This window comes from Cetorhinus maximus, chromosome 13, assembly GCF_964194155.1.
Source record: "Cetorhinus maximus chromosome 13, sCetMax3.hap1.1, whole genome shotgun sequence".
NCBI classification, from domain to species: Eukaryota; Metazoa; Chordata; class Chondrichthyes; order Lamniformes; family Cetorhinidae; genus Cetorhinus; species Cetorhinus maximus.
The window spans coordinates 8,203,532-8,215,710 of NC_135891.1; the positions used below are offsets into that span (position 1 = coordinate 8,203,532).

The following is a 12,179-nucleotide window of genomic DNA, read 5'->3' on the forward strand; positions in this document are numbered from 1 at the left end:
TATAGAGCGCCTTGGTCAAACCCCATCAAGAATGTTGCATTTAGTTTTGAACACCCCGGGAATGATAAATTAGCCTTGCAGGTGTTACAGCACAAATTCACTGGAATGATAGTTACCAGGGCTTAAAAATATCAGGTAATACTGGTTGCATAAACTTGGGTTTATAGTCTGTAGAATTTACAAAGTTCTGGAATGACCAAATCAAGGTCTTTAAAATAAAAGGATTCAATAGAGTAGATAGAAACTATATCGTCTGGATATATTCTTTATCCAAGAACTGGATTGGAGGAATTGTATCATTATCTTGTACAGCGTGTAAATTATGAGCTCTTATTTGTTGCAGATTCCAAACACACCATCTCAGAAATAATGGGCTGAACTTTGCCGTTGGCAAGCAGGGGGCAGGGCACGCTCACTGACGCGCAAAATGATGCAGCTCCCCCCCCCCGATGTCATCCCACCCCATTTAAATCTTCAGGAAGGTGGGGGCACAGCGAATTCAGCTGCGGGCCCGCCGACCTGTCAATGGCCAATTGAGGCCATTGACAGGATCATTAAAACAATTAAAGGACCTGCCCGTTCAGCCTTAAGGTTGGTGGGCAGGCCAGGAGCCCCGGCGGGCTTCTGAAAAAACATGAAACCTCATCCACTGGCGGGATGAGGTTTCATGTAGGGTTTAAAAAAGTGTAATAAAGTTTTAGTGAAATTTATTAACATGTCCCATCTCATGTGGCATTGTCACATGAGGGGGACATGTAAAGGATTTTTTCTTTCTTTCTATTTTTAATGTTTATACAGCTGTCAGCGATCTCCCTAAGGCAGCACTTAGCCTCAGGGATATCTGTCCTTTTTCGTGCGCATGCGCGAAAGAGCTCTCTCTCGCATTTGGGGAATGCCCCCCTCTGCCTGCACAGGAAGCGCATGCGCTTCCCGCCGGGCGTCACTTAATTGGCCCGCCCGCCTAAAATGGCGGCGGGGATCGGCTCCCCGCCCGTCGGAGATTGGGTCAGGCCCGCCCGCCCAATAGGCAGAAAATTCTGCCCAATGTTTTACACAGGTCCTTCAAAATCATCTGGAAAGATGGAAGTGCTCCAGGAGACCAAAGAATAATTACATAACTATAAACCATGTGAAAGGAGAATGAAAACGAAGGCTAATGCAAATATCATGGAACGTATAGTCAATCCTCCCCGAGACACAAGATGACTTCAGAGCAAAGCACAGCATTTCGGATGTAAATCACGGATGTCTGACAGATTCAAGAGAAATACAGTCACCAGCATCAAAAATTCCATTTGCGATCAATGCACCAGCAAGGCTTTTGACATGATGAGCCAATTGAGTCTGTGGAAACTGCTGTCCAGATTTGGCTTCCCAGACCAAATGAAGGAGTTTTATTTTTTGAATGCCCAAACAATATTTTATAGCTACAGGTTTAGCTCCACAGGATTATTACAGCAATAAAAACCATTCTGAATGCTATATTAATAACAGTATTCCACCGTCACAGCTAAGTTTTCCAAACTTTGATCTCGGGGGAAGATGATCAATATGGCAGTTTCTCAAAATGACACTGCTGAGTTTCTTAAAATAAAACATTAGGTGTATACGGTTATCTTTGGTATCAGAACATAAGGGCTCAAACGACCAGCGGTAGTCTTCACCCCAAAATTGGAAACTATTTGAAGAGTGAGAGCATATTGTATCCAATTCTTGCATGAAGGCTTTCCACAACATTCTGTTTGAAAGGAAAACCTATGCTCCGGATTTTAAAAGCATTAGTTGCTAATAGTGTAAAACACCTTATCTGCTCTTACAAAACTGGACTAAAAAGGCACAAATCATATTTCGCACCCACCCTGGTGAAGCATTTCAAAGTAGAGTCATGATCTCTTTATCAGACTTGAAATATATTACAAATTTTTGGCTTTAAATACATTCCTTTTCACACTAATTGACTTACTTTTTACTACGCTCCTCTTGTCCATTGGCTTTGCTCGACTTGTTCTCATCCTAGGCAGGTCGACAGAAGAACATCAGAATGACGAAGGGGAAACATTTTGCAAGTCGAGAGGGGAAGGGAAGAGGGAATAAGAAAATATAGAACATAATGATTTAAAAAATATTACTTATAAAAGAAACTCTAAAGTTTCTTTGAAACGGACCCTTCTAGACATTAGGTTTTATTAATTACATAATTTATAAATTAGGAATTTAGGAAGATAGGAGATAATCTTGCTGCTACTGACACACCGATCAGTACCAGTGCTAAAAGTGTGCCTAAGACATGTGTGGCTGTGTTAGCTGTAAGCCACAGTTGATTTCCTGCGACCAGTCCTGTTCCTCACGTCTTCGCCCATTTGTGCTGGAAGGGTGCGACTGTAAGAGCTTGAAGTCACCTCTCTCACACATCTCGCCCTGAAGCAAACAGGGAATCACACCTCTTAGTAACGCCGATTCCCAAGAAATCTGAAGTCTTCAATAATCCACCAGTTCAGCCTAATCATTCCCTAAATGTGGTCCTGTTTACACAGGGAACATTATTTATATTAAACCAGGTAAAATGAAAGAAACACTATTCAAACACAATTCAACTATTTTGCAGCGGCAAAGCTTGACGTATCACATCGCAATCTATTTATTTTCAAAACACTAGCCTTTTCTTTTAAAAATTGCACCATGAAGTTTAAGGCACCCCTTGATTACAGAAAAATTCTTAATGAGATTTATTAAAAACTGAGCACACTGGCTTAGTTATGTGCACAGGGTGAAGTTCCTTGTTAATATGTGGTCAACAACTATTGTAAAACCCAAGTGTTTCTCTTAAAATAAAATAATGTATTCTTTCTTACCCCAACCCCCACCCAAACATCCACAACTTATGTTGGCACGTGTTCCACAGTATAAGTTCCCTGCAAAGTTTAAGTTTTATAATAATTCTGAAAGCATGCAAATTAAAATTATTTGTCACTGACACTAAAATCTGCATTACTGTATTCATGTGACAGACACACTTAGATGCCACTCCTCACTAAAAGCAATCACAAAATTGAATATACGATCAGAGTTAAACTCTGTAGTGCTGTAGAGGAAGCATTTTTTCCCAATTGTACTGCAAAAGCATTTTACTTAAAAGCTTCCAGCAAAAAGAAATTCTCAAGTATTTGGCAGGGCTTTTCATATCATATTGGAAAGGCACCTCCCTCACCCCTGTGTGTATGTGTAGTGTGACATAAATAGCATTCGGTATAGCAAAGTTATACAATTTGCAGAAGGAAGGACCGTCAAGCCTTGAGCTAGTCAAAACAAAATATTGTGTTAGAACAGATGAAAGACGTTATGCATTTGTTCTGTAGTTTGTAGAGTCTGTTTCAGATACACTTTTCATGTGCATCTACATTTATCCTACTTCGTTCAGCGAAACACCAATCGGATGCAACAAGCGCTCTACCTACTGGCACAGAAATTGCCTAAAATTTACCTTCAGGCCTAAAAGTTAGATGGATTACTTTTTGTAGGCTTACACAGGCTGTATTATAAAATTTACTGAAGAACAGGCATCAAGAAGCCCAACTATCACAGAACTAATTTTATCGCATTATGTTCCTTTGTCTTTACATCTTGAGCAGAGCCTGCATAACAAGTCCCGAACAATGAATAAATCAATTTAGCTCAGAATTTAACTATTTAATACCAAAACAAAATGGTATCTCAAATACATTCTGCTTTATTGACAATTGGAATCAACCCTCAGTCTTTGCAGGCCACCCAAAACTCAACAGTTATGCTTCCAACTGTTTCGACTGCAGCAAAGGCATGATCAAAAGATGGGGAATCTCAAAATAATTTAGTGGAACAAATACATTAGCGTCTATCTTCTGGACAATGATTCTAGCCCATAGTCTGGATATCATTTATTTGAAATTAACAACCAACTGCATAACTGAGGTTCAATGGCCCACCACTTGAGCTTCCTACACCCAGCCTGCATGAGACTGCAAAACCAGCCATTTTGTAAGCTTCCAATCGTGAATCTTGATTTCTCTGTGTAAACAGGGCCGTGTTTTCTGTAGAACTTTATTCTATCAATAGTATAAATGCATTACATACAGTGAAAGTAAAATTTAACAGATCAATATAGTTTACGTTTAGGTTCTGTGAAACTTTTTTTGCATGCAGAATATTAGTTCTCTTCTAAAACCTCTAAATAATGGATTTTTTTTTCTTGTTGTTTACAATTCATCTACTCTTTGATACTACAATGCAATAAGTTTACTGTTTAAAACCGTACTTTCACCTTGTTGCTATACCAAAGAATAGGCCATCTTTTCTTGGGCTTTGGGTTTTTACCCAGGGTACCACAGAACAGCGATACTTCACGCAATTACTACCTTATTGTTTGATAGTTCAGACTGGAATCAAAGCTGTATTCATGGTAGTAGAGATGTGATATCACTAGGCAAGTCTACAAAAAGAGATAGATGGGCATTTATTCATCACTCTAATCGAAACTACTGCAAAAAAAGATCTCATTTCTAGTTGCAGAACCAGCTCAACAGTAAAGAAAAACTTTACTTAAACGTAGTGAAATATCTGTATTCTATATGCAGTAAATATTAAAATGAAAGGGTTATGGAACTGTGATATTCAATGAGTATAGCACAGCAGTAGTTTCATAAATGGTGCTATATTGTTCTGTATTTTATGACCTGTGTGGGTGCCATTGCTCCTCACCTCCTTCCTGTAAGGTGCCTCGAGCATTGCTTCAATATCCAAGTCATCTGCCATCTTTTCTGATTGCCACCTGAAAAACACACAACAGGAGCAGGGACAATTAAGAATACAGTAGTAGTTTTGAATCAGAATGTTTTATAAACAGATACCATAGGTTATAATAAAAGTGACTAATATGTTTGGATGCTCTTCCTAATTGTTTAGCTAAAATCTACCCACTTCTCTTCCCCAAACATTTTGTAATACTTCATAAAACTGCACTTTCTTCAGAATGTTAATACCTTTGCTTTGGGAGGGATGAAGATGTTGTAGGGACTGGAATAAAGATAAACCCTCAGTAGCATTTCTGAAATAGCTCAAATATCTAATTGAAGCTTTTCTCCTTATGTCTATATTAATATTTGGACATTCAGGTCACAAAACAAGCTGCCAAATCTGTTATGAAATTAATTTCCAGAATAAGTTCATCATGACAACCAGACAAATTTAGCACCTAAATTGGTAGAATTTCAAATCTAGCCATTTGTTTTGCCTGATGATTGAGAGCAAAAAGTAATTGCATACTGCATGCTTCCTCCCCCTCCAGTAAGAAGTACAATAATGAGCAGAGTTGAATTTGGTATATAATATTTTTGTCACACAATGTATATTCACTGCAGATTCTACTTAAAGCAACAGTGGTAAAGTTTTCCCCATGTGAAAACTTTAGGCGAATGTTTTAAGAAATCTCCTGTTTACACAGATGATGCCACTGGTGTCCTTAAGGATCTCAGGAGAAGCAGCTTTCAGACAAAAACTGTAAAAGTCACAAATAAAAGCATCACACATAGTACACAAAAATTAGACATGTTCAGCAATACCAGAACAGTCTAAGTTAAGGAATACTGTTTTAAGATAAATTACTTCATATACAAAATAGTCCAGAAAAATCAGTTAAAAACACAAATCACCTTTCAACTGTACTAGATACAACTATAAAGATTCAAATCAGAGACTGGTTAGGTCGTTAAAAATTGAGTACTCTGGTAGAAAAAACCTTTATAAAAGCAGCCATTTTTGCAATACATCTTTTGGTTTGTTCAGTTTTTTTAAACTGTAGGTGAATGATAGTGGTGCCTTATTCTAACGGTCACTGGAACCAACCAGTAACACTATCACAAATGTATGGAGGCTAAACCATCTGCAGGAAAATGCATTACATTTTCTGGTTAAGGAGATTTAGTTCATTATCATTACCCTGTAGCATGGTACAGGTCATCAGTGTGTGGCTGGCTGAACATTAACCACGATGGCAAGACCACTGATTTTTGCCCTTAAGTCAGGAATTATGAAATTAAATCCCAGAGATGCAAATCAGGAAAATTAATTTTAGTCGTAAATAATCAGTTTCTGCATGGTGACAATTTAACACAGGCAAGATTTCTCTAGGTTGAAGCTAAATATATTTTGTGTGACTTGGAACTTGGCCACTTACCCTGGTCATTTACTCATCATGTTTCATAGACATGACAAGCACTGTTAAAAGTGCTACATCAAGAGATATATCCAAGTTGATATTTTAAATTTAACTACACAAAAAATTGCCCATTTCATACAATTAATCTTGAGCTAATTTTACTTTAGGCTGAAATGAAAAATTTCAGCTCATTAATACGAAATGCTTTAAATGGTTATTCAGGCTCTGGTTCTTCCATTTAGTCTCCATTTTTACCCATTGCTTCTCCATGCACTATCCCATTATTACTTATTTCTAAGTCTTCAACAAAACTCCTGTTTAATTGTGCATTAGGGAAACGATGCACTGTAGTGAGAAGAAACCTGGCTGATTTGTGCAAAATTTAAGTGCTGCAAGTGCAATTGACTGCTTCTTAAAACAGAAAAACAACTGATTCCAAAACTGGCCATTTACAACAGGAGGAACTATTTTTCGGAATAGTTTTACAATGTATGAAAAATATAACCTGCCTAGTGGATAAAAAATTGCACAGAGAAATTTTCATAAAATTTGATGGTTATAGAATTTGTACTGTCACAGATTTTGCAGTGAAGGCATAGCAACAATTAGGGCTCCATCCTTCAAATATAGGGACATATAATATTGTAGATTTTTGAGGGATTTGTTAGCAGTCCGTAGAAAATCAGTCCTCCTTTTTCAACACAGGAGAATCTGCAACACATAGGTACAAAAAGATTCTTTTTAAACTTGCACATTACATTCTGCTTCAGCAAGTAGATAGTATTCTAACTCCCACCCCCACAACTATCTGACATCCCCCTAGATAATAGTTTACTTCCATGGAATCTTCCTACTGAACCACTTTACATAATTTGATTCCATCAGGATTTCAGTTACATGAATATTTCATTTGCATACAAACATTGCCTGATACATTTTTCTTTGCACAATTTAGATTTCTAAAAAAACCTCCAGAAAAACACGTTTCCCCCAACAATGCCACCAGTCTTCGGAAAAAGATAGTCAGGGTTTTATTCTCAGGATCCATTAAGACTGGATAATTAAAATCCACAGAATGGTGATCTAAAACAAATATCATGGGGAAGTTACATAAGTATTTATTTTGGACTTTGCCCCACAAAACTGAAAATGTATTCAATAAATCAGCACAATTGCTCCATTTATGATGTCATGCTCAAAAAAAAATGGAAGGGAATTCATCAGCATTGGCATGACACTGTGCAAATTCATTAAATCTTATAGGCATACAATCTTCATTAGAAAATGAAAGACAATCCTGCTCCTAGAATGTGTCCAAACATGCTGATACAGCATTGGTGCCTTGTTAAATATTCTTCAAAGACATCAGAAAGACTGTTCACATCACGATTGGACAACTAATTTCTGAAGATAGAAAAATGGAAAGTTACATTTGACATAATAAATTATTTTCCTTAAATACATTGTTCTTTTTGGGCCCTATATCTCAGAATTAGTTGTCCTGAAGTAGCCAGCCTCAATTGAAGTCGAAAATTATAAATGAACAGAAATAAAAGTAAATTTTACCTGACCAATTTAATGGATCTATTTGGTTAGCTTTTCCATCTGACAAGTTTGTTAATTTACCCAAAATCTATCAAAAAGAAAAGCCTATTAGCATAATCACATTTAGCAGGAGCAAACAGCAGCAAAACTGGTATTCAAAGTAGTATTTGGCACGATACAAAACCAGCACACCTCCCTAAAACGCAATGCTGCCAGTCAACAATTCATTAAGAGACAGTATCAAGTTGAAAGAAAAGATTTTCATAAAGGCAAGAAAAAGTGGAAATCCAGTAGGCTACGAGATCTATTAAGGGGAACATAGGAATACAAAGAAATAGGTGCAAAAGGAAAACACAAAACTTTCAAGGGGTATTAAAGTTAACAGCAAATGTTCCTAGAAATATATTGAGTGGAAAGGAGAAACATGGTCCCTTTAAAGGCATCAGTTTTCACTGTTATGGAAGAGGACAAAAACAGCAGTGCCACAAAAAAACTCAAGTCATGGAGAGGAACTTTGTAGATTTAATTCCAGTACAAAAGGATTTAATAAATGTACGAAAATAATAATGGAGGAAATAACAGGACTTAAGGTAAACGAGTTTCCACAATCTGATGGCTTTCATGCAAGTTATCAAAATAAATAGTGGCAAATTGCAGATGCTTTAGTAAATTTATTAAAGCTCTCTAGATTCAGAAATGGTGTTTTTGGATTGGAAAATTATAATGTCACCATTATTTAAGCAGGGAGAAACCCTGCTTATCCACAGACCTTTCACTAAGATCAGTAGTGGAGAAATCACTGGAATCTATAAGGGACGGAGATAACCATGAGCCTGTCATAGGAATCAGCATATATTTGTGATGAATAAATCATATCAGACCAATCTGGCTGAAATTTTTTTTAGATATTCATGTGTCTATATAAGCTTCCAACAAGTGCAATAGAAGTTCCATATCTGAGATTAGCAAAAAAGCACATGGAGTTGGTATTATGAGGAAAACCCATGGCAGATGGACAGTTCTATGTGGGGAAGAGTGAGGTCACCCAATTTGGACCCAAGATAGATAATTTGGATTATTTTCTAATAGTGACAGAGTAGGAACTCTGAAGGAGCAAAGGGATCATGTACACAAATCAGTAAAAGATAATCAAAAGGGCTAATGGAATGATGACCTCAGGGAGGAGAAAGTGATGTTTCAATTATAGAGATTTGGTGAGGCCTTATGTCTGGCGTACTGTATTCGGTACTGAGCATCAAACCTCAGGAAAGATATGGAGAAAGTAAAAAGCCAATTCACCAGAATGAAACTGGGTTTGAAAGGGTCAAATTATGAACAGGTTGCATAAACTTGGATTGCATTCCGCCAAGCACAGATAGTTAACATGATAATAAAAAGTAAAAGCAAAAAACTGCAGATGCTGGAAATCCAAAACAAAAATAAAAATACCTGGGAAAACTCAGCAGGTCTGGCAGCATCTGTGGAGAGGAACACAATTAACGTTTCAAGTCCGTATGACTTTTCAACAGAACTAAGTAAAAATAGAAGATGTGAAATATAAGCTGGTTTGGCGGGGGGAGACACAGGTAGAGCTGGATACAGGGCCAGTGATAGGTGGAGATAGCCAAAAGATGTCATAGACAAAAGGACGAAGAGGTGTTGAAGGTGGTGATATTATCTAAGGAATGTGCTAATTAAGGGTAGAAAGCAGGACAAGCAAGGTACAAGATAGCCCTAGTGGGGGTGGGGTGAAGGGATCGAAATGATAATAAAAGGATTTGATATGGTAGATAAAGAAAAACTATTTTCTCCAGGAAGAGAGTGCAGAACAAGGGGGTATTATACACCCTTTCATGCAATGGCACTGAAAGGCTTGACTACACTTTGAAATTACCACGGATGCATTAACAATTAAAATTTAAGATTAAGATCAAAATGTTTATTGGGTTAAAGGCATCAAGGGATAAGGAGCAAAGACAGGTAGCTGGAGTTGAGGTACAGACTAGCTACTATCTCACTGAATGGCAGAACAAGCTTGAGAGATTGAATATCATACTCCTGTTCGTTTGTTCCTCGTTACAAGAAGCAGGTATGGTACTTACAGGAAGGTGTATGCCAGATGCAAGAGTTTTATTAAAAATATTTAGCATAAATTGCATTATTGCAACATAGGAAAAGCTGTTGGCATTTCTAGTTTGCTCCTGAAAAAGATCTACCACAATCACAGTAGGCCTGGGAATTAGCATGGGACTAAGATATGTCAGGCCCTGGCCTCTGTTGTTGGTTTCTGGGGAGCTTCGTTTGGGTTGTGATTGGTCTGCCCCATCCATGACTTTACATCAGAGGGCATTAGGCCAGGGAATATGATGGCTGAGTTGAGGTACAGGTCAGCAACAATCTGACAAAATAGTGGCACAGGTTTGAGGGGCTGAATGGCCTAGGTTTGTTCCTATCCTGCAAAACAAAAAGGAAGGCTTGAAATTTCACATGCCATTCTATCAAATTAGTAGCACTAGCATGCCCCAGCTAAATTTTTTTTTTAAACTTTCAAACCAATGAACTATTTTCAACAAGGACATATACCTCAACTCTTGGTGATTTTGAATGGTAATCTACACAAATTTAAACATACAATCTCTTTTTTGATGTAAAGCTCTGAGTTGTTCAAAATTAATACATATTCAATCACCTCAAAACTGTTTCAATCAACAACAAAATTGAAGAATACAGGTATTAACTAGGCTGAACATATTTAACAGGCCAGAAAAAGTTCAACTCCAAGTCCAAAATGAGCTTTCAATTAACTGAACCTTGTGGTAACATTATAGTGAATCTTCAGAATTAAGACCTTGGAACTAGTGTCTAACTCTTGAGAACATAAATGGACAGGGTTGATGTAATGAAATGATTCTTCCCTCCTCCACATAGAATGCAATGGAGTTGCTGCTAGTGTGCAACCTTAAGGGTTGTAACTTCTTACTGTACAGCATTCGGTATTTTTTTGGTCAAAATATGAATGCAGCCTAAAACAATCCTCCTTTTAAAACCTGCTCTTCCTTTCAAAAAAAACACTAACCGTTTAACAAATTCACCTCCAGCGAACTGTCTTATAGCAAAAAAAAAAATTAGGCAGTTAAATTAAATATCAGTTGAGGCTAACCTGGTCATAAAACCACATTTCTCAAAATTTAGATGGTTTTCCTGAAACGTGCTCAAGAAAAAAAACATCTGTTTAAAAATTCCTACACCTTAATGTTCTCTGGGAGTTAACCTTTATCCTCCAGAACACACACGCAAAAACAAAAAAAAACTTAAAGCTTTCTTAAATTCGCCAATCTCACTGGTCATATAATGCTGCATACCAGAACTATTTTCACTTGTAGCCGTGCCAGGTCTTAACAACAGCTATTCACCTACTCTATAGTAGGCTAGAGTAGAGTATAACAGCTATACCCCTACTCTTAATCCCCACCCCCACCCCCGAATATTTATCCACTTTTTAAAAACGCTTCCACTCTCAATTCTAACCGGGGGGGGGGGGGGTATATTCAATACCCTGAGAAACAACCCCCACCCCCACCACCCCCCCCCCCCCCCCCCCAAAAAGAGAAAGCCTCCATTTAGTGCTCTGGGACTTACACATTTTCCAAATGGGGTTTTCTGTTAAATATATATATATAAACTTAAATCAATTCTTTTCAACGCGGATTTTAATGCCCATTGCCAACTTCGAAGAGTCGGGGAGCTCAAGATGGAGAAGGGGGGGGGGGGTAAAAGATGATCAAACTTATGGCGGCGGATGAGCAGCAGATTGTACTTGAAGACGCAGAGAATTCACTCCCACCCAAAATTGTGTTGCATAATAACAACTTGGGCAGCTCTGTGGAGTCCAAAGAGACTCTCTCGACTCGGCGGCTTAAATTCGACCGCTTAAAAAAGCTCGATCGGGAACCTGTATGCCAGCCGCCTTAGCTATAAAAGGAAAAGAATAAATAAATCGATAAAAGTTGCGGGTCGTTTTCCTGGCCGAGCCGACCGAGGCCTGTTCGATACCGTTTTTTTTAAAAACACAAAACACACACGCGCGGCCTCGGAGAAGGTAGGTGGATAATTTAAAAAATAAACATGTGGAGGAAAGGAGATAAAAAAAATACCTTAAAATGAAACAAGGTGCGAATCCGGTCGAATCTGAACGTTGGAAGCCTTTCTCCTCGGGCCCTAAGGCTGATTCTTTTCCTCTCAATCCCGGGTTTGCAGGCCTCGCTGCTCCGGATCGTCTTCCGCCCTTAGGCCTCGCCTCACGCTTTTTTAGAGATTATATATATGTTTATATTTCAAAAACGGATCTGCGAGGCAAAGAAGTTTTTTAAAATATTTTTGTTTAAATAAATCGACGTTCTTTTGAGTTAAATATATGCTGTACAGGTGTTTATGTGGGTACGTG

The 12,179-nt window shown here is 38.0% G+C and overlaps 1 protein-coding gene across 1 annotated transcript in view; it reads right to left on the reverse strand.

Annotated features, from left to right (window-relative positions):
* Window positions 1–12,179, reverse strand: part of rbm39a (RNA binding motif protein 39a) — a 41,606-nt gene extending 29,427 nt beyond the window's left edge. Inside the window, exons 1-3 of the mRNA XM_078554874.1 lie at window positions 11,890–12,179; window positions 4,735–4,804; window positions 1,964–2,013 (exon numbers count right to left, since the gene is read on the reverse strand). Of these exons, the coding sequence (XP_078411000.1) occupies window positions 1,964–2,013; window positions 4,735–4,788 (104 nt within the window). The 5' untranslated portion in view covers window positions 4,789–4,804; window positions 11,890–12,179. The remainder of the gene's footprint in view (window positions 1–1,963; window positions 2,014–4,734; window positions 4,805–11,889) is intronic.